At 39.4% G+C, this 22,253-nt stretch overlaps 1 protein-coding gene across 2 annotated transcripts; it reads right to left on the bottom strand.

Annotated features, from left to right (window-relative positions):
- Positions 1-4,933: 4,933 nt before the first annotated feature.
- Positions 4,934-22,121, bottom strand: acss2l (acyl-CoA synthetase short chain family member 2 like). 2 transcript variants are annotated; one of them, XM_044367390.1, is made up of 20 exons: positions 21,484-22,121; positions 20,142-20,371; positions 19,854-20,002; positions 19,513-19,708; positions 16,316-16,407; positions 15,600-15,703; positions 14,106-14,178; positions 13,867-13,942; positions 12,537-12,621; positions 11,580-11,717; positions 10,715-10,885; positions 10,438-10,571; positions 9,353-9,485; positions 9,150-9,206; positions 8,829-8,909; positions 7,516-7,624; positions 7,247-7,315; positions 6,894-7,070; positions 5,661-5,735; positions 4,934-5,563 (listed from the first exon to the last, which is right to left on the bottom strand). In XM_044367390.1, the coding sequence occupies exons 3-20, from the start codon at positions 19,975-19,977 to the stop codon at positions 5,436-5,438; spliced, it is 2,022 nt and encodes a 673-aa protein (XP_044223325.1). In that variant the 5' UTR covers positions 19,978-20,002; positions 20,142-20,371; positions 21,484-22,121; the 3' UTR covers positions 4,934-5,435. The 2 variants fall into 2 exon arrangements, with proteins under 2 accessions (XP_044223325.1, XP_044223324.1); XM_044367389.1 differs by lacking the exons at positions 20,142-20,371; positions 21,484-22,121 and having other exon boundaries at positions 19,854-20,135.
- Between the last annotated feature and the right edge of the window lie 132 nt (positions 22,122-22,253).

Raw genomic sequence — 22,253 nt, 5'->3', positions numbered from 1 at the left:
CAATACAGCTGTTAAATATATTTTTCACAACAAGTTGTCCTTCATAATGGCTCATTTCTGATCTATAAACAGTAATGAATATTTATTTATATATATTTATTGTAAACCTTTAATAAGAACCAAAATATCAAGGATGCATCCATCCTCTCTGAACAGTGAATGAATCATTGCCTTTGTTTACTGTTTGAATGCATTTTAAAGTGACCTGCTGTCCATGCAGTTATAAGACTGCATGTACAGTTTGACATGGTTAAAAGACACATTTTAATCAGTTCTCCTAAACTGCCTCTCATTCTCCATGTGTCCTGCTGACAGAATTAACCTTTCTGAAGGCTCCACGCTGCCTCGTTCAGCATGCAATCTGTCAAAAATTGGACCCCAAATTGCACATGCCTGCAGCTGTGCGCGAAGGCCTTGAACAGACAATGAGCGGCACAATGGGCCTGGCTGTGCCATTAGCTTAGAGGTTGTCATGCCAACCATACAAAAAGCCCTACGCTCGACGCAGGCAAAAGGTTTGGCCCCGAGGAGAATTCATATTGAACGAGAGCTTTGCCCGGAGGCCCTTCACTTCTCTTCATTTTCTGTTACATCATTATTCATGTGACAAAAAAGCCTGTTCTCATCCTAAACTCCTGTCGGGGCCCGAAGACCGGAGCGGTGGCAACTACGAGTGTGTTCAAGCTGCGGAAACAGCAGGGTAGAGGCTGGGTGTCAAGTTTTTTTGGATGTCAGCTCCACAAGAAATGCACTATTGTATGATTAAACAGACAGTCCCATTGTGTGGAAAACTGTGACGACCGTTTGAACCCTGAACTAAACCAGCAGGGCCGTTGCTCAGGCTGGCGTGGAATCAGAAACAATATGTCTGCCAAAGAAAACATTTGAAGTGCAGCTCAACATGAGATGTAACAAAATAAATATTGACATACTTTACTTATGTAAAAGTCCCAACAGAAAAAAGTCCTTCATTAAAAAGTTTAATTGGCAAAATGCATGTTAAGTTTCCAAAGTAAAAGCACTCATTCTGCAGAAAAATGCCCCTGTGAGTGATATAATATCATATTTGATATTATTAGATTCTTAATACAGATGCATCAATGTGTAAGCAGCATTTCACTATTGTAGCCGGTTGAGCTAGTGGTTTCAAAATTATGGGTCGGGCCCCTCCGAAGGGTCGTAAGATAAATCTGAGAGGTCTCAAGATGATTAATGGCGTCTTCACGACGGCAATGATCTTGCACGTTTATTGCAAGTCACACTGTGCGAGATGCCTGTAATAAAATCTTGGTTGCAATCTGATATCAATATGATATCAATGTAAAGCGTGTCAGATTGTGCTCTGACTGTGTGGTGAATCTTAGCAGATACGTGTCATCAGCTCGTGTCGTCCATCTGCACCGCTCTGATGTTATAAAGGTATACTATGCAGGATTTTCCTAAAAAAAAAAACAACAACGTATGGACTCATATAAAAGTAATCCCTCTCAATCATCACTTGATGGCCCACTAGAAGTGTGTGGCTGTGTATTTATCTACAGAGACTCTTCCTTCTGCCTGTATTTTCTTATTTTCTTATTATTTTGCTGTACGTTTCTGGGCATCAACCTTTGAACTTTGACTTGCGGTTGACCTCCACAGGGTTATCTCAAAGTATCTCAAAGCCTCCTCTTCGACATTTTTAGCTTTAAAATAAAGCATCCAACAGGCCCCAAGTTCAGTTAGACCATCTGTTTGTCTTTTGAAGAGCAAAAACAAAAAGACACCATTCATTTGGTGCCTCCTTGATTCTTCTTTTGTTTGTGTAATTTGCTTTGGACGTGCTCAGTCTTCTTCATGGCCCTGGCACCAAATCCAGCACACACACACACACACACACACACACACACACACACACACACACACACACACACACACACACACACACACAGAGCGCGCTCACATCTTTGTGTCGCTCACAGTGGGCCTCTGCTTTCACACAGTCTGGGATGTATAGTGTCGAAACCTCCGGGTCCCACAACATCTGAGGCGGTGTGGACGGATAGCTCAGTCTCTCTCTCTTTCTCTCTGAATGATACCACATCAAAAAACAATGACGGAGGATTTGAGGCTGTAATCCTCTGGCGGCTCGGGGTTGTGTGGAAGCTTGGAGAGGAGTTACAATTCTTCACACACATTAATGCTCTGCCTTTGCTCTGTCATGCTGCAAAATACATTAGGGATCGATCAGACGCCTCCCTGATGGTATTGCATAATGGATAAGAACCCAAACATCTAAATCGTCTAAATCATCAACGTCGTCTTTTGCACAGTACTGCATATTGTTTTTATATTGAACAATGGAATAAGAACTCATTACTGTAATTTATACATGTTAATTGGGTGGACTTCATTAAAATTATGGAGAAAGATTCATACGTATCTTTTTATTTCTAAAGCCATCATTGGTAAACTTACTGGTTACCTTGGTGAAATGCTTTCTCCTGTTTCTAACAGCTATCAGATCAGATAATCTTCAATGTCCTTAGAGTCTGATCTGAACTCGGTAAAACTGCGTTTTCATATTATGCACCCGGGCTTGGAAAAGGAAGTGGTCATATTTCATCAAGAGATACAAATCCAAATCAAATAAAAATAACAACAACAAAAATAGAATAAGGAAAAAACAATTCAATAACACAAACACACACACACACACACAAGGCCAAAGCTCTCAAGTTAGAGGCATAAATAAGCTGACATACAGCTGCACAGTTCTTTCAGAAATAAAGCAAAAAGAGACAATAAAAAATGAAGGAAATATCCACAGAAATGGAATATTAGATTATTCATTCATTCATTTTTTTTAAACCACTTATTGTCTAGAGGGCCGCGGGGGAGGGCGGCTTGATAGATAGATAGATAGATAGATAGATAGATAGATAGATAGATAGATAGATAGATAGGTAGGTAGGTAGATAGATAGGTAGGTAGATAGGTAGATAGGTGGATAGATAGATAGATAGATAGATAGATAGATAGATTAGCTTTGCAAAAAACAAAAATGCCCACCTCTTTATGATGCAGGAGCAGTTTATTAATAATTCATCGTGTGCCATAATGTCATCAGGCTGTTGTTTGGAGGCTGATGTCGATATGCAGCTGACTGTCAGTTTGTCAGCACTGCTCCGTCAGCAGTCACCAGCTCCTCCTTTCAGCCTCGAAAGTCACAGTTTGTGAAATTTAATCTCCTTAATTCCGTTACAAACTGCTGTATGTGTCAGACTGATACATGAGGCCGATATTTGATTGTGAAAAAGAGAATATTAGATATCTGCGTATGACGGATGTGATGTGGATGTTTGGTTACATTGTGTTATTGATTAGGCATCGTTGGCTTGACCTGAATTGTGATGGTTTTGAATTTGAGTTTGATGCTGATATTGATTAGTAAGAGGTCATGTTCATAGTGAATATTATACAGTTAATTGTGAATTGGTGTTTCACTTTACATTTTGGTCAAATGTCCAACAACCTCTCCCAACCTTTGTGACTTGTGACCCCTTATATTGAAGCCATGTCTATTTGCGACCACTTGTCACAGGTTGCACATCTGGATGGTGAATGACTTTATCTTCTCAGATTGAACTTAGCTTAAAAGATGTTGCTGACGATTTTCTATATTTTTCTATTTGTCAACAAACCTCATGTTCAGAGCCAAACCAGGAATGAATTCAGAGTCTCAAGTTTTGAAACTCTCTGTTTTGAAACTCTCTGGAGACTGAAAACCTGATCGCTCTTATTAGTCTTTGGAGTCTACACAAACTCTCATGACTAAACTCTTTGTGATGAAGGAACATGTCAGTGCAGCGGTGTGGCACATCGATCTGTTTTTAATAATTTTTGGGCAAAAGTGGAATGGATGAATAAAATATATATCAGGCTTTGGACACACGCACAATACTTGTAAGTAGATTAATTCATTGTTGGCTTGGCTATAAACATGAGATTTGTTGACAATAAGAAAAAATATGGAAATCGACAGCCAAATCCTTTAAGATTTAAAATTCCCAGTAGTTCACAAGCAATGACTAGAAAAGAAAGTCAGAAAAATAAACCTCATTTTGTATATCAGAAACATATTTCTTCTGATCTCCATATCAGAAAAGACTTCGCCCGGTCAACGCTGCAGGTTACAAAACATCTGCAGACTGCTGCTGTGACCAGAGAGGGAGGAGGGAGGAGGGAGGAGGAGGAGGAGGAGGAGGGAGGGGGGGGGTTACGGGGAGCTGAAGGGGTTGTCATGGAAACCACTCATCTGCTGCCGGGGGGGTGATGATGTAACATTGCCCATTGCTGCGTTTCTGGGCTCTTCTTCTTCTCATTGTCGTCCCCACCTACACACACACACACACACACACACACACACTGCTGCATGCATGTGACATATAGTGGTGTAGAGGAGGCAGACGCACAGAAACAAAGGGAGTCCACTGACTGTACTGTACATTAAAAAGGTAAGATAAGAGAGCAATCCCTCTGAGTTACTTTGATAACAACCTGATGCAATCTAATCTCTTTAAAAAAACAGATTATTGCTCCTTTTTTCTCTTCTTTTCAAAGCTAATCATGCTTGTAATTTCAAAAGAATCCAGTGTACTTAAGATAAAACAACCTCCTCTTCTTCTCTTCTCCATCCCCCCAGATCTTTCTATCTCCCATAATCGCTGCTCCCTCCTGCAACGATCACACCATCAAAGCTGCGTGTGCACCGTGCATCATTAGCGGCTCGGCTGCAGACGACAAAAGGCAGAAAGGCCTCGGCAGGAGAATAAAAAAGGCTTTTACAGTAAACAGTAAAAAGCACCAGAGAGCACCTGCAGAACATGATTCCTGCCACATGAGGGCGTCAATCAGCTGCTGCGCTCGAAGGTAAAAGGACAAAAGCAACAAACAGATTCAACAGTTTATTCTCAGGTCATATAAATGTAACACAGGTTGAAAATATACATCAGTGGTCATTCAAAAAAACAAGCTGAGTGAAGTTAACGTCTCTATTTCAAAGGAGAGATTCACTTCTTCCTCAAATGATATGTGACATGAAACTAAAAGGCTTCACAAACACTGGCTTTTAAGAAAATATAAAAGAGTAATCCTGAATCTAGTTTGTTTGACATTTTGGCCCAAATGCAAACCAACAACAGCCCCGTTGCATTATATCTACATAACAACACCGCTGACATTTTATTGGACTTTTTCAATTGTTTTCTATTTCCTTTCCTGCATAAAACAACAATTTAAATGCTTCAATGTCAGCAGTGTAATTTTCTGATCCCAGCCCCTTCATTCAGTCCCAGAGTGAACACAAACACTTGGATCCAGCACTAGAAGTTTGTGATTGTCTTCATCTTCGCCGTTGCACAGCACAAGACGGAAAGAGACGGATGTGTTTTTCTTCAGGCTGCAGCTTCACATCTCTGGCTGAACAGCACCTCCACCACCTTGGGGTCAGCTAGGGTTGAAAGGTCACCCAGGTCCTTCTCGTTGCGGGCGATCTGTCTGAGGACTCGCCTCATTATCTTCCCTGAATAGTCAGAGGAAGAAGAAACAGATGAGGAAGAGAGTAGCGGAGGAGGAGCGGATGCTGGTTTAAAGTGTTTAAAGAAGTGTTGTGTTGTTACCTGAGCGGGTTTTGGGGAGTGCTGGGGCGTTTTGAATAAAGTCCGGTGTGGCGATTGGTCCGATTTTTTCTCTCACTGCCAACAAAATATACAGAAAAGGAATCACTGACATGCAGAGTGAACTGAAGTGATTTGTTACCTTCTTGTACTTCACCCCAGACAGAACGCTTTCATACAAAGGTGCTTGTATAAGTATAGCTTGTGAACAATGGTGCATCTTTAAGATCACAGCTGCACAGTTTATTCAAAACGTCTTATGGCTGCATTGAATTCTGGTGCATTGAGGCAGCTGTGGGTGATGGAAATGTTACGTCTGCCTCTGCTACAACTACTCCCTCTTTGTTTGATTGTTGAATGTCTGCACAAAATCTAGACAGGGATCTTTGCTATTTAATTCTAATGGACTCACATCAAAACCCGTTTACCGCTGATGTTACACCTGAAAGTTTTTTCTGCTATCATATTCCTTTGTAGCTGCTCTGTTATCTACATCAGCAGCCAATAATAATATCTTCTACATTTTAGTCTTTTCTTTATTGAGTAATCTCTCCATTATTTTTTTTGATGATTTGATTGATTATTTAGTCTATGAATTGTCCACAAATAGTGAAAACTTCACATATGAGAAGTAAGAATCAGGGAATATTTGGTTTCTTATGCTTGATAAATGACTTGATCAATTAACAAAATTTTTGGCTATATTTTGTTGATTGACTAAGCCAGTGGTTCACAAACTTTTTACGTTATGACTCCTTAAACTAAAGGTTTGTCTTGTGCCCCCTCTTTACATATGACAATGAGTTGTGATTAGTTCCATTAAAAAGATTTTTTCTTCTCATATTGTTTCAATTGAACTATTTTTAGAGGCCTGAAGATGCAAAACTATCTTTTTTTTTTAAGTAAAAAACAAGAAAGGTCAGAAAAATTGGTTTTTAATCAACTAATGTTTTTGGCCGAGTTATCTACATTTGTTTGAGGATAAGAAAACACATTACAAAGTATTCAAATATCATAATAAACCCTATAATTAAAGATACATCAGCAATAGCTTTTGTTTTAAGCATTTAGCATTTAAAAGAAATCTGATGTACTTAGGAACCTACAAATCACATTGAAGTGAAGTGATGAGATGAACCACGACATACAAAAAACAGACGAAATTACACAATTTGGATCATTTTGAGTGGATTTTTCCTTTAACCTACAAGTAAACACCCTGACTCTGAGCCTCACCCTGCCTCTTGAGCTCCTCCACCAGCATGTGGTTGAACTCCGTGCTGTCTTTGATGGTGACGAAGCAGTAGAGACACTCGCCCTTCACCTTGTGAGGCCTGCTCACCACCGCGGCCTCCGCCACAGCCTGGTGCTCTGTCAGAGCCGACTCCACCTCCGCTGTGCTCATCAGGTGACCTGGAGGACACCAAACACACCAGACACATGACTTTCATCAGTGACACGTCATAGAAATATAAGAGATGAATTAGTTAAAGAGTTTCATGGGATAAAAATGTCAGTTTGGTGTTATAACAACAAGCTAACAACAACTTATTTAAAGAAGCTGTTATCAGACAGTAACAGTACAATACCTGACACATTCAGCATGTCGTCTATTCTTCCTGTGATCCAGTAATATCCGTCTTTATCCCGTCTGCAGCCTCAGAAAGGAGAAAACAAGTTGCATAAACTGCTTTTTCTTCCTCAAATGGCTCTTTGGTATTTTAGTGAGAAATCAAGATGTATATTTTTGGTACTTGGACTTGTTTAATCCAGAGTGTCATATATAGGCTAATCTGTGTGACAGTAGAGTGAACTTGATTTTTATCTTGATGTATTATTTTATGTGTGTGTGTCTTACCATCACCGGTCACGTAGAAGCCTGGAAATTTCTTGAAGTAAGTGTTTTCGAAGCGCTCGTGGTTTTTGTACAGAGTGCGCATGATTCCTGGCCAGGGCCTCCTGAAAACCTGCAACACGGAGAACACACACAAAACATAAGACTACTACTACTAGAACAATGACTTTTATAATAAGAATTAACGAAATACAAATTCAAAATCTTTTTTAAAGTGCTTCAAAACTGTAAATAACTCTAAATGTTATAAATTAATCACTAAGGCAAGAAAACAATGCATTCAGATAATGTAACTAATGGTTGACTTGACAATAATTATATAAATTGAGATTACAGTAGCCCTTGGTATATAGTTTAAGCCTGCAAAAGGTTTCATCTTGAGAATCATGCAAGAATATTAAAATGGCATATGGTGCAGCATTTAAGCTCTCTGGTTTTAATATGCAGTTTAGTTAGGTGGAACATCTTACTGCACTATGACTATATGTTAATGGATTTTAAACACCTCTTGAATATGTATAACCCTGGAAAAAATGATTTTTTTCAAATATCTCCAGGTCAGAGACTAACTTAGTAAATAAATGAATTAAGCAGAGGATAGTAAAGCTAATTTGGCCAACATATTTACATAAGATTAAAGATAACAAATGTGTAATATTATAAGAAACTACCTGAATGTCCATGTCATATAGAAATGAGAGAGAATCAGGTCTGTAGATAACTGAGGATGACTGGAGAAATATATTTGAAAGCCAGGCTAAGACTAGCTGCTCAAGGTCCTGGAGAAGAACCTAATACGATATTTTGTGAATCCAAAATTGAGATATATACAAAAGTATTTTCAGGGACAAAATGCATGCAGGAGGCAATGTGATTCATATCGGCAGAAGTCTGCTTAAAATTGATTGCAAGTTGCTTTTTTTGTTGTTATTTCATTAGACTGAAGCAAAATCCTGGATAAATTTGTGGCAAAGTATAAATATCTCTTGAAAGTACTTTTTCATGCTAACAGTTTAGCTATCACACAGATGCTACCTCAAGCAAACCCTCCAACAAATGAAGACTGTACTGCAATTATCAATAAAATAAGCTGAACTGACCTTTATCTTAAGACTACAATAGGAGCAATATGTAAATTACTTGCAAAGCTTGACTATGTAGTATAAGTGCCCATAAGATGTAATCAATTACATACAGTATGTCACTGAAAGACTCCTGTTAGTACTGTGTTCAAGTCAATTCATTCATTAAGTTTGAAAATATTAATAAAAATAAATACGCAAAAGAAAATCTCAGAACTGGAAAGCTGAACTTACGAGATAACCCTCAGCCTCGCCCTCCAGTTCCTCTCCATGTTCGTTGAGGATTGTCGGCTCCACTCCGAAGAAAGGAAAGCTCTGAAATATGAAACATTTTATGTGTTATAACTTTATTCTTTACAACCTTGATCATAATACTACATAGGTTTAGTTAAACCTATGGGTTGGATGTATTCGCACATACAGAGGTGCAACCTTTCCTTACCAGCATGACTTCTATTGATAAAACTCAATGGAGAAGATACGGGTATGTTTAAGATATACATAGAAATGTCAGACTATGAGGTAATCAGCGTTGAAGGAGATGTTGTCACTTACAGCAGCACCTGGTTTCAGTGGTGTGGCAGCAGGCAGAGGAGTCAAAACGTGACCTCCCTGTAGCGAAATGAAGAGATATTTAAAGTGACTCATTTTTTGTATATACGCAGTCGTACTGCCCAAGGCCTGTAAACACAATTTGACGTGTAAAATCTGTGAAGTGCCCCTTTAATTGCAGTCGGATGTCATTCCTTCACACTTACCGTCTCCGTCTGCCAGAAAGTGTCGACCACCGGACATCTGCCCTGACCGACCACCTCATAGTACCAGAGCCATGCGTCCGGGTTGATCGGCTCACCCACAGTACCCAGAATCCTCAGGCTGGAGAGGTCATACCTGATAGAGACAGGTAAGAAAAAAAAATATATATATATAGGAAAATATCCCTCAGACATCTTATATCCCATCATTAATCTGCGATGCTCAATATACTGCAGGTGTTCCACTTTATCCCATGTCTTTCTTACTTGTAGTGATTTCCAATATTTCCAATATTTCACAGCAAAAGCTGTATTTTTAGTAGTTGATACCATCATGTATTGTGGCTGTAATGCACAAGGCTACATCCAGGAGAGACTCACCTTTCTCCAAACTCAATAATAAAAGCTTCATGAGAAATATCTAGTTTACAGTTGTCTACTGGTGTAAAGAAAAGGTGAAAAGAGGTGAAAGATACACAATCAGTTGTGTGTTTAAGAACACAACGCTGATTCCAATACTGAATATCAATCTGATACCATTACTCTCTGTTTTCCAAATGTTAAAATCAGTATCAGGGTTTGATGCCTCCCTAGTTTATCTTTTCTTAGAGTTTCAGTATTGCACTGGTGAGCTGATGAAAATCCAGACTAGTTATATCAAAAATAGTCATATGAGAGATAAAATCCTCTCCTTTAATCATGAAGCTGATAATATGGTTGTTTTTTGCTTCTAATCTAAAGCTGGTACTGAGTAAAGAGTGTTGACTCATTAGAAACTAGAAGTTCCTGGTACCATTTTTAACATGTTGCCCCGTCCAGTGCATGAAAACAGCATCACTTCACTGTGCCTGAGTCACACCCTTATTTATACAGTTTGGTTTCTTCACAACTGAGCAAAATGTTACATAAGACGTGAGTACAGTGAAAGAGGTCTTTGAAAATCAAAGGTGATATTTCTCATGTGAAAGCTGGTGACGCCTATCACTTGCAGCTGTGCTTTGAAAAGTCAGACTCCTGCAAGCTTCTGGAGAAACCTTGAATAATTAAGATTTGAAGTGCTGTGACTTTCAGCAGATGCAGACACTTACTTCTGCAGAGGTTCCCGTCCGTACTTCATCAGCAGGCGGATAGCCGTGGGAGCCGTGTAAAACGTGGTCACTTTGTACTTCTCAATAATCTCCCAGAACCGGCCGACATGAGGGTGGACTGGAATACCTTCAAACTGGGCAGAACACACACACACACACACACATGCATTTCCAAGAAGGGTGACTAATACTACTATGGTTTGGTTTGTGTGTGTCCTTTCATGGCAGAGTGGAGATTTTTAACACAAAATAAGGCACAAAGTCTCTTTCAACTCACCAGAACACTTGTTGCGCCATTCGCAAGGGGGCCGTAGGTGATGTAGGAGTGCCCGGTGATCCATCCAATGTCGGCCGTGCACCAGTACACGTCGTCATGGTGATGATCAAAAACGTACTTGAAGGTCAGCGATGTGTAGAGCAGATACCCGGCAACGGTGTGAAGAACACCCTGTACCGTACACATGGACAGACACACGATTGAGGAGGTAATTGGTCCGCACACAGCAACAGACAGCAAAAATGAGGGGGGCTCTCAATGCTGGCAGACGGGAATGTGCGTGTGTGTGTGTGTGTGTGTGTGTGTGTGTGTGGTGTGCTGACTTTTGGGCAGTGGTTAAGGTTAGGGTAAGGGTTAGGAAAGTAGTGGTTATGGTTAGGGTTAGGGTAAGTCTCCAGGAAATGAATGTAAGTCTATGTAATGTCCTCAAAAATAACCTAGGACAACTTGCGTGTGTGTGTGCGTGTGCTTGAATTTGTGAGTATGAGTGTGATGCAAAGACAGGAAGAGGATTTCATATTATTTGATGCTCTGATTCGTGTATTTTTGTGTGATGATACACACAAAAATACACAAATGCAATTGTGGTGCTTGCAGAGGACTTTCTAGGATTGCATTTATGCCTTTTAGCATTAAAAAACCATTAATTGGTACTATTTCACTGTCTGCTGGCAGCAGATTACATAAAAGCCAGCCTGGTTAACATCATTACAGGCTTATCAGAGTAGAAAACAGATACTGTGATTTGTTTAAGAAGATGTGGTTTCACTGAGAATTTACAAGCAGAAAATGAGCTGGTGGCATGTTTTTTTTTCTTCTTCTTCTAAGCCAAACTGTGTGTTTCTAATAACATGTCTCACTGTACCTTGGGTTTTCCAGTAGACCCGCTGGTGTAGAGGATGAACAGCGGGTCCTCAGCGTCCAGCCACTCTGGTTCACACTCCTCAGGAGAGTCTCTCATCGCCTCATCCCACCACACATCACACTCTGAGTGCCAAGGGGTCTGAACACACCAGAATAACAGGGAACAAATCCAGCACATAAAACCAGTCATTACATCTGCTCACATCGTGTGCCAAAAGCCCAGGCGGCAACACACCGTGTCAATTTTGACCCGACTGTAATTTACTTTGCCCCTCTGAGGCATATTCTGAATCCCAAATTGCAGGAATAGCTACACATGAAAATTGTGTTCCTCTAATTTTTGTGTTTTAGTTTCAGCTGCTGTATTTACGATACTCTTTGAATGGTAGGTTTGTGAAAACTGAAATTGTTAAAATCAAGGTTTAAATAAAAGAAAGGTTACTGAAAAGTAGGAGATGCAAGGTAAAACAGTGATTATAATACTGTACCATCTATGACACAAATAAACAAACAGTTGTAGCCCTAAAAAAGTCCCAAATCTGGCTTCTACCCTGCACAAGTATTGCAGCAGCTACTGTAACCTGTTTTTATTACAAATACATGTTCAAGCAGACATAAAAATGTATTAATTCTTAACAATCACAAGTATATTTTTGTTGCAACTGAAAACTGTGCATCTCCAAAATATAAACTTTTCATAAGATAAATAAAAACATCTGTTTTCTGCTAGATTTTAAAGTGTTAATGTACATAAAGAATAGGAGACTTCTGAAATTTGATTGTTTTCTCTAGAATTCAACATACAATTATATCATTGTATCTGTGCATTAGATGCTTTGTCATTGAGGTTTTACACCTTTGTCTTAACTTCATATCACACTACTCGTCACAATCACTGTCACACATCTTAGCTTGAAGAAGTAAGAACATAAAGTGGCAATTTTTAAAACATGTCTACCTGTAGTTTGTTGCATGCTGCTCCGCTTTTCGTCCTCAGTGCGTGATGCTTGACAACAAGGCATTTAGTGACGCTAGATGATGCTCTGTGAGAAAATAAAGAAGTGGTGTGAGAGAGGCAGTAAAACGCATCGAATCCTCTTCTCTTCTCCCCTGAGTGCTTGTGTTGTCATGCTTTACAAAAATAAAAATAAAAAATATCAGGGTCATGTGAGCCTTTTGGACCTGTGTTGGTTTTTTAAAAGGAACATTTTTGGAGATTTACTCTCTTCTCTTGTGAGAGTTTTCACATGTTGACAAGCTTCATTTTATTCCCAGATACAGAATTTGTCTGAGGTGGTTTTTCATTTTGAACACGATAGGATACCTTCTGTCCTTTGACCCATGATTCAAACAAGGGAAAGCTCCAAAAGCAGCAAAAAAAAACCCTTCAAAAGGATAAAACAGCAACAGAGAAGGCATCCCTCTTGTATGTACAAGGTAGACTGAAGTAGTAGTAGGAGAATTACAACATGGCTGCTCCCACATCATGCAACAGTTTGCCCCTCACTGTCAGACCTTCCCCATCTATCACCACTTTTAAATACTGGCTATAAAATCACCTTTGATTCCCCTTCATTTTTAATATCACCATAAAATAGTTTTAACTTTGTCTGTTTCGTTTGAAGTATTTAACTTTATCTTAAATTTCTCTGTGAAGCACTTTGGACAACTCCTATTTAAATGTTCTCTATAAATACATTTAACTTGACTTGTATTACATCAATAAAATACATAACATACAATAGAAAGTAAATAGTGAGTATGAGTTTAAGAGTTTAAAGCAAAGTGTAAAAGTGTTTGGGATTAAAACTTCCCACACAGGAAGTGGATCAAAACATGTTGTTCTTCCATATGACTGACAGTTTCACAATATATTTGACTTTGAAATGACCGTTCCAAGGAATCCTGGGAGTATCTGGACTCAGTACACCAGCGGAGCTCACATGTCATCCCTAATAACATCTCTGGCCCCTCAGACCACCTGCATGCTGCTACTTCTCACACGCTCACATCCCTCCCAGGCTCACGTTGCCACGGGAGATGAACAGCTCGGGCTTCCCTGATGAATCTGAGCGCTCTATGTTGCCCGGCAACCCCCCGTAATGTGGAAACCAGGCTGTGTGTTTCCTCAACATCCCTGATAACAGCTGATAGGGCTTTACTGCGTGTATTTGTGTGTGTGTCCAGTGACTCGTATGGAAGGGTCTGAGTCCCATTACCAGCAGATAGTGTAAATACAGGCGGTTGCTGAGAAGCGGGTAACGGGCGGCCTTGTAAGCGGTACCTACTTTTCCCTGCACTTCTCCAGTGCCTCGTCCGCAATCTGTTTCAGGTTGATCAGCTTCTCTCCTCTGTAAACACCATCTGTGTATTACAAAGAGGTGGAGGGAGAGACGGAGGAGAGAAAGACGATAAATAGATGATGAGGTGTATCAACAATCTTTACAGTCGCTGAGTGATACAACACATCACATCCTGGTGCTGCTGTGTTGGAACATATGTCTCCGAGCTGGGCTGCCGGACCTACCTGCTGTCACCAGGACGCTGCTCTGGGCATCCATAATCCTCTCACACAGAGACTCAGAGGAGAAACCTGCAAACTGAACATGCAAAGAGAGAGAAAGAGAGGGAAGCTGAAAGGAGGAGGGGTTGTCTTTGTCTTACTTAAATCATAAACTGTAGAAGGGTTTTGCTGATAAAGCCTTAATCAGTCTGGTATGGCTAATAACTTATGGTGGCTAATGTTAGCAAACTTTAGCAAACCTTAGTTAGATTTTGCTTTGTCACCAACCTTATTGAGTCAATTCACTGTCTTTATAAGTTTTGAGCTACTTTATGGTTTAGCATTGTTGCTTGTGGCCGCACAATTCAGCAAAAGATACATATTCTTGTTTTAAAAGGCAACAAACACAGGGATGATGCATACTATATCCTCTCATCACCATTTATGGAGTTAACTTATTCGATACTACATAATGAACCAGATAAGACATCTATCATTTGATTTTTTATGAGTGTGAGTTGCCCCCAGCCGGGCGCTCGTGTTCTGGCCAAGGTTAATAGTTCATAGCATAAAAAGTTTTAATGTTGATGACAGCATTATGAATCAGGTCACTGAGGACTCTGGACTCAGCAAAATGTCACCACATGGATGGCACTGGCTGTCCTGTCAGACTCAATCTGTGATTAAATTGTGTGCGAAGCTAATTTATGATTAGTATTTAGAGTCAGATGAGAATGTAAGAGGCTGGCGCTACAAGATGGTTATGTTGCTAAGCAATGTCCCCATCAAATATGATAAAAGCTCAGAGTTGGAACATTTACAACAATGACCAAGCACAAGCAAGGTCGCTTACATTTCTGCCAAAAACAAGCCTTTGCAAGTCATAAGAACAAACCCGCTTTGGAGCAGCCGGGAGATATTTTTAACGGGGCTTCTAACCTTTGTACAAATCGGGAAGGTTGAATTGAAAATAGTGTTGGCTCGCTTACAAAATAACCCTGACTGATCTCCTCCCAGGCTGGATACAGCCAGTAAATGTCTGACCCATATATTGAGTGCAGGTGCTGTGAGCGCTGCGTTCACACAGAGAAGAGCTGATAACTGCAGGAGCAGGGCAGTCTGGACTGACAGTAACAAGACCTCAGTTTCAGCTGGTGGTTTCTGGGGGAAACTGGGTCAAAGCAGGAAACGCTGCTCACGTACATGTTGATTGTTTGCAAAAATGACTTCACTGGAACTGTGATGAAATAAGAAGGACGAGCTTGTGCATGCTGACATTGCACCAGAAAACAATGCGACAGACTTCTGCACCAGAGAGGGAGAAGTTTGCCACAGATGACAACACAGAAAGTTTATTTTGTTATTATTTGGGGCAGTAGGGCATTTCCTATACTGACACTGCATGAGGCTACATGTAGCAAACTCGATTCATCTGCTGTAGTTGTAGTTTTTAAAAACACAACTGCATCATGACTCCTAAATCCTATGAAGTAAGTGAAAGCAACTGTTCATACTTACCACAATAGAATGAACAGCACCTATCCTGGCACAGGCCAGCATTGCGTAGACCAGCTCTGGGATCATGGGAAGGTAGATGGACACCCGGTCTCCCTTTTTCACACCTTAATCAAGGAAACAAAGTTCTCAGTAGCTATAAACATAAGAGCAAAAATATACCATCTGAGAAATGGGGACATATTTCCAGCTCAGTTCCAGAAAGGACAATGTAGCTTTAAAGTGAGCATGTTGGATGCGGGCCAGATACTGTAGTGTATGTCTGATATGCAGTGAATTGGACAGACCACATAGAGGCGTGTCTGGCGAGTTGTGGCATGTTGGTAATGGGCAACATGACATGGCATCATGTCATTTCATAGAAAATGTTAAAACATAAACATATCCTAGACTTCAGATCATACTTCATAGTTACATGTGTATATATACTCAAGTTATAGACTACTGTTGACATGTTAAGTAAACCTTCTATGATAAGAAGAGATGTGGTCCTCATTGTTCAGAGGTGGTTAGATATTATGTCCTTTGTAACCATAAAGAAATAAGATGTATTGATTTAGACATGTTTGCATTTCTTTCTTGTTTTACTTTTGACTGCTAAAAAGATTTAAGATGATTCAGTCACCTTTTTCTCAAGGTGACTGAATTATCTCATTTTGGACAGCATAATTTAGATGTTGAATAATCTGCAGTTGATGAAGACTACTTAAGGTTCTCACCCATTTGCTTGAGGACATTCGCGCAGCGGCACACCTGGCTCAGCAGCTGGCGGTAGGTGATGGCCATGTGGTGGTCAGGTGAGTTCCCCTCCCTAAGAAGACAACATACAAGAGGAGAAAAACATCCCAACTCTGTTACTGTGACCTGTCTCAGATTCTATGTTCAGTCTGTGTGTTGTTATTTTTATTATTTCATTGACACAGACACTCTCCACACACAGTTTCCTCCGACAGTATTGTCTCAGACGACAAAAAGTTGTCCTGAGTTAACAGGGGAGACAACATGTCCTCATTGCTGCTGCGTCTATATTGGGTTTGGCTGTTTTTCAAGACAGACTTTGGAAAACTATGTGGCTCAAAGTTTCACAGGCCAATAGACAACATGGTGGCAAGCCTCTGACATGGGACAGAAGCCCAAACACTGAAACAACCTGACCTGACCTTTTTGCCAATGGTCAAATAAATCATTACAATGATGAAATTCTGCCATCATAAATGCAACAGCTATTGATAATTGACCTGAAGAACATTAATGGTGTGATAATGGTGCTTAAGAACTCTATTCTGGATCATTTTTTATCATTTCAGCATGTGAAAAAGCCCAAATATTGTGTATATTGACAAATATGTATCAAAGCAAACCAGAATCACGTGAGGAGTTCCACAGGGGTCAATCCTTGAACCTCTTTTATTCAATCTCTGAATGCTCTTGTTAGCTCAGTTTATTAAACAACCAATTTTCCTATCATATCATATCATTTTTGCTGATCATCTTGATTTTATTGGCCATGTCATGACAATTTCAAAGTGGCCTATTACGACATTAAGTTAAAGCATTAATTATAGAGTTCACAAACAAGCTCTTGGATAACTAATCCACACCTTTACTCTAGTAGGTTAAACTACTGTAATAGGATTTTCTCAGGTCTTTCTAAAAAAGCTGTTTGACAGCTGCTGTCACTCATTCAGAATAAACCAAGAAAGCTTGGCACATTACTCCAGTTCTCAGATCTCTGCACTGTCTGTCAAAGAGTTGCTTTTAAAGCACCATTTATACATTTATAAATCAATAAATGGTTTAGGAGCAAAATACAATATCTGATCTTCTGCTACAACATCAACCCATGAAACCTCTGAGGTCATCTGCCAGTAAATCTAAACATGGTGTAGCTGCTTTTAGCTGCTGTGCTGCAGATATACTGAACACATTTCAGAATACTTCAGACTCGACTTCACATTTAATACTTCTGAACCGAAGCTAGAGATGTACTTTTAAGCAGTTATTACACCTGCACCACTAATTTCAGGCTTATTTCTTATGCTCTTTCGTTAAATTTCTTTGTCTTTCTTTTAGTTTGCCAATGTATTCATTTCATGTCAGACTGCTTGCTGTTTTAATCTCAATGACATAAAACACTTATCCTCTGTATACATTTATACAAATAGAGTTGCTTTACCTTTTATCGCCTAAAAAGGAAAAAGAAAATGACATTGAGACAAATGTGACTCTGAGATATCTCATTTTGTCTGAAACCTACAGTTATGGCAGATAACGCGCAACTCACAGGGACATAATATTGTTTTTACCTTCAACAATTCAAAACGACAGTTTGAAGCAGCTGATAAATTATCTCCATGATTTCTGTTTTTACTATAATCACTCACCCAGACAGAAAATATTTTGTTGTGCCTATTTGAAACTGAAACTATTTGTTATTTGAATTTTGTAGGCTTACAACCACTCTCTGTTAAAAACAGTGGAATGACAATTTAACCTCAAGACAAGTGCTATCAGAAAGCATTGAATCTTTTCATCAAATGTCGAAGCATAGAATAACTTTTACGGAACCATATTATAAACATTTCACAGGCACAGCCAATACTAACAATTCAAACCAAAACTGCTGTACTTTTCTTTCCCCAAGTCATAGTTGTTTGTCAGGACCTGCAGTGTAGGCGGGACAACTTTGATGTTGATGCCTTATTCTTGTGGCTTTGATTCTGTAAATAAGCGTAATCGATAACAATTAATTTCCTTAAGAAACCCCTTGGGGTTGAGAACTCACACTTCTATTTGTGGGTGGTAGTTTTGCAACCTTTTTGAAATGCAAACATCTATTGATCTTGTGGCATCAGCCTGTGCTATCTAATAGATCCTAGTATCTGATGTTACTAGTTACACATGAAGTAACTAGTAACATCAGATAAAGTGACACACATTTGACTTTTAAACAATTCTCTGGTATTTTATTTTTTAATGTTGTCCTACCATTTGAAACAGTTTTGCAAGTGCTGCTTGGCTAAAATGTGACCTAAAGTATTTCAAGTGTTTAACACGTCAAAACACACCATGTGGTTACAGATAACTTGAATATAAATACACTACTAACACAGCTGACAGACTATATCTTCCTCATATGGTGGCATAGCAAACACTTCAGCAGATATTGCATAAGTGCTTTGATGCAGTGCAAACAGTGTTGAGACATTTGTGTGAGTAATGGCCGGTTTCCACTGTGCCCAGTTCCATTCAACCCCTATTTCTGCTGAGCTTGCAGGACACCTATTTCTTGTTTGCTAAGCTTCTTCAGTTGACAGAGCAAATATGTGCGATAATATCCCTGTAAATTCAAAACAATGTAAAATACAGTCTTTATGTTGAGCTGCCAAGTGTGTGAGGCTTTACTGTAGGCAGGAATCTATTCTGTTAAAAGTCATTTAAAGAGTTTAGTGGAAGACAGAAGCTGGAAAGAGTTCAGTAAGAAAATCTATGAGCACACATGCTGAATATGCATCTGAGGACATTTCTATTCTGAAAACAATCAATAAGGCTCTTAATGAACTTTCCTTATTGGAAGATTCTGGCAAGATTCAAGTAGGTTTGTATTGTAACAAAACTCAAAAAATGTGTCTTTATGAGTCTAAATGTACACTTACAATCTGCTGTAACGCTAACTTGTAAAATGTGTTGGACTCGAATTATATGTAGTTTGGGAAATTTTCTGACAAATCCTTTTAAATCATCTCTTTTAGATTGAAGACTAAAGCACTGATGCTGGTGTTGCACTAGCTGAGGTTTGTTTTGAAGCACTGGGGTTGCATAGGGGGCACAGCATTTGCTATTGACTGGAATACCTGGCATAACTCCAGGCAGTATTTCCCATCAAAGCAATCATTCACCCTGGACAGATGCTTACCAGTAATAGGCAACCTTTTCACCGAGGTTCCTCTCTCTCACATGCCTGTCCAGGACATTATAGCATATGTTGGTTTTGGCCCCTTCCATGTATTTGACATAAATGTTTCCTTTAGTCACATCAAAGTTGTACTGAAGCATTGGTCCTGTTGCCGGCTTCTTCCAAAAAAAGTCATCAGCTATTTCCTTCCAGAAAGCTGAAAGTAAGCGTTATAAGCATTATAAGAGGTATCAGGCTGCAGATAAACACAAACAGATACTAGATGCAGACAAGCTTAGACTGAGACGTGAGATGGAAACACTGCAAGAGCTGCACTATAAACACAGACGTGTTTGACCTACCTTCTGGATTCTCTAGAGATTTCCTGTACACTGCCAGATAGGAGTTAAAATCAGGCACATGAGCATCCCTCTGCAGGTCACCAGGAGGGTAGTACATTTTGTCCTGAGATTCAGGAACAACCATGGTGGAAAGACAGATGCAGATGGGCCTATATCATCAGAGAGTGAGTCAGAAAATGGGTTAATCTGGAGTCACTGCTGATCTGTCTGGATCCTCCTGGGTAAGGTAAGAACACTGCAAGGCCTCCTGCACTGAAACAACACAATTCAGCGTGCATAAAGACCCACCTCTAATCCCTGAGTTTCAGGCTCTCTCCGTGTCTGCTTAGTGCCAGAGCAGCCAATCGGTTCGCAGGATGCAGCACTCCCACTTTTTCATTGGGTGAGCCTTCCCTGGCCTGTTGATCGCATTATTTTTCCAAGCAAGAAGGTGGAGGAGGAGGAGGTGTGCTGCAGGATGACTGGTAGGGATTCAGGCAGGCGCAGGGAGGTTCGATATGAGGGGAGGGTGATGGGAGCTTGGAGAAAAAAAAAAGAAAAAAGAAACAGAAAGGAAACAATATTTTAGTCACTGACAGCCAGCAAAAATATATTCTTAAGGCATTTTTTAGGCAGTTTCTTAATTACATATGCCTATATCTTTTTATATTTTGTAGATTCTTAATTATTTCATTTGCATGATGTAGTATTTTTCTTCTTCAAGAGTTTTTTAAGGTCAGCTCTTTCAGTATTATGTTATCATCACATGGTACCACATATAACACCTTTTAAAAATGTTTTTGACATATTTTTGTTTTGTCACATTGCATTTCACCAATAAAAAAGAATGATGATTCATGAAATGAGACTACATGTTCATCATCAAAAACTAGACTTAAAATATCTCCAATTTATGTTGACTAAAACTAGAACAAAACTAACAATAATAAAATGACGATGAATTAAAATAAAAAGCCTGAATCTTTTAAAAAATAAATTGTATCTCTTGTAAATTGTACTGAATGTCTATATGTTTGATATTTACATCTTCATCATAGCCTTACAATTAATAACCGATTTATTAATTAAAACCGATACGCCCTGCCGATGTGGATAAGGCACCAACAGACAGCTGTCCTCTACCTCTGACTAAGGTATTGAACGGGGTTCCCAAAATCTACATGCAAGACCACCCTAGACTTGGTTACGAAACCAGATTCAGCTTGACTTCTATAATCACCAGCTGTTGTTGAACCACTACCAACGGGCCTGTTTAGTCAGGAATTCCTAACAGCCTGGGTCACAACGAAGTGTATTGGTGCAAATAGGTGATGTAGGTTTGAAAGTACTCCAAGATGGCCTTCTAACAGGTCATCTCTGGAGGAGGCCCACTCCTTACAGTCGAGGGCAGCTTCAGAGCCCTAGCCTTAACTGTTTAGCCAATTAAACCCCTAATAATAAATCTCTCAACCTCATTCTGTACTGAAATCATACATCTATCACATGTACAGCAGCATGTTGACCTCAGTCATTAAACCTGAACCATTACCATCCTTTTATTCAATAAACACAACAAATGTCATCATAATTTGTAATCTAAATAAATTTAAAACTAATGTCAGCCTATCCCAAGGGAGGTGTCTGTTCTTACCTTAAAGGAAATACCAGAAGACTGGAAGTCAGGAACTTTGGTTGGAGTGTATAAAAATACAAACCAATTTCATTTGGTTTTACAAAATAAGTAATATAAGATGCAAGAAGTAAAATACAAAAACTTGAGCCAAAAGATAAAAGACTAAAGAGAGTCTCAATGACACGAGGAAAAAGGAGGTCCGGCAAAAAGAAAAAGGAACACAGAGTCTCTCTTGGCTATTCATTTTATAACTCTACAACTTCCTCTTATTTGTTTTACCACACAATCTATCTCCAAGACATCAGTTACGTGCTGATATTACACGATTTTACACAGAATAATGACCTGTTCTTCATCTGTCTCTTACAACATACAATGTGAAACATTTGAACTTCTTCTTTTTTACATTTAAGATTAAAATTTGACAATATCTGATAGGTGGCTAACTTCCCATTTGGCCTCAGATTTCATAACTGTTGTGTTTGTTCAGTCATTCTTGACCGTTCAGATCTAGTTCAAGTTGCACAAATTGTGTAAATTCCCCACAAATGGCGCAAGACATTTAACTGTGTTTAATTTATCACCAATTAAAATTAAATAAAATAGTCAGAAGTAGGCTTCAGCATAGTTTGTCTCGGCCACATATAGTGGCACTTTCAACAGTACCATCTTTCAGGTTACGTAACATAGCTCAGAGGAAATTACCAAATGGCTGTTGGCATCATTTGTTTTTGAGCTCAAATTTCAATCTGGGATCGATTCAGTTGCGCCGCGACTGACTGACGTAG

This window comes from Thunnus albacares, chromosome 12, assembly GCF_914725855.1.
Source record: "Thunnus albacares chromosome 12, fThuAlb1.1, whole genome shotgun sequence".
Classification (NCBI taxonomy): domain Eukaryota; kingdom Metazoa; phylum Chordata; class Actinopteri; order Scombriformes; family Scombridae; genus Thunnus; species Thunnus albacares.
This window is presented reverse-complemented; position numbering and strand designations above follow the sequence as displayed.

Bases quoted from the DNA above. Each gene is read 5' to 3' on its own strand.
- acss2l (XM_044367390.1), bottom strand. From the start codon at position 19,977: ATGGTTGTTCCTGAATCTCAGGACAAAATGTACTACCCTCCTGGTGAC. The intron at 8,910-9,149 runs GTAAGTGACAAC...TTCATATTTCAG, and splicing joins CACTGAAACCAGGTGCTGCT to AGCTTTCCTTTCTTCGGAGT. The intron at 7,625-8,828 runs GTAAGTTCAGCT...TCCGTGTTGCAG, and splicing joins GCGAGGCTGAGGGTTATCTC to GTTTTCAGGAGGCCCTGGCC.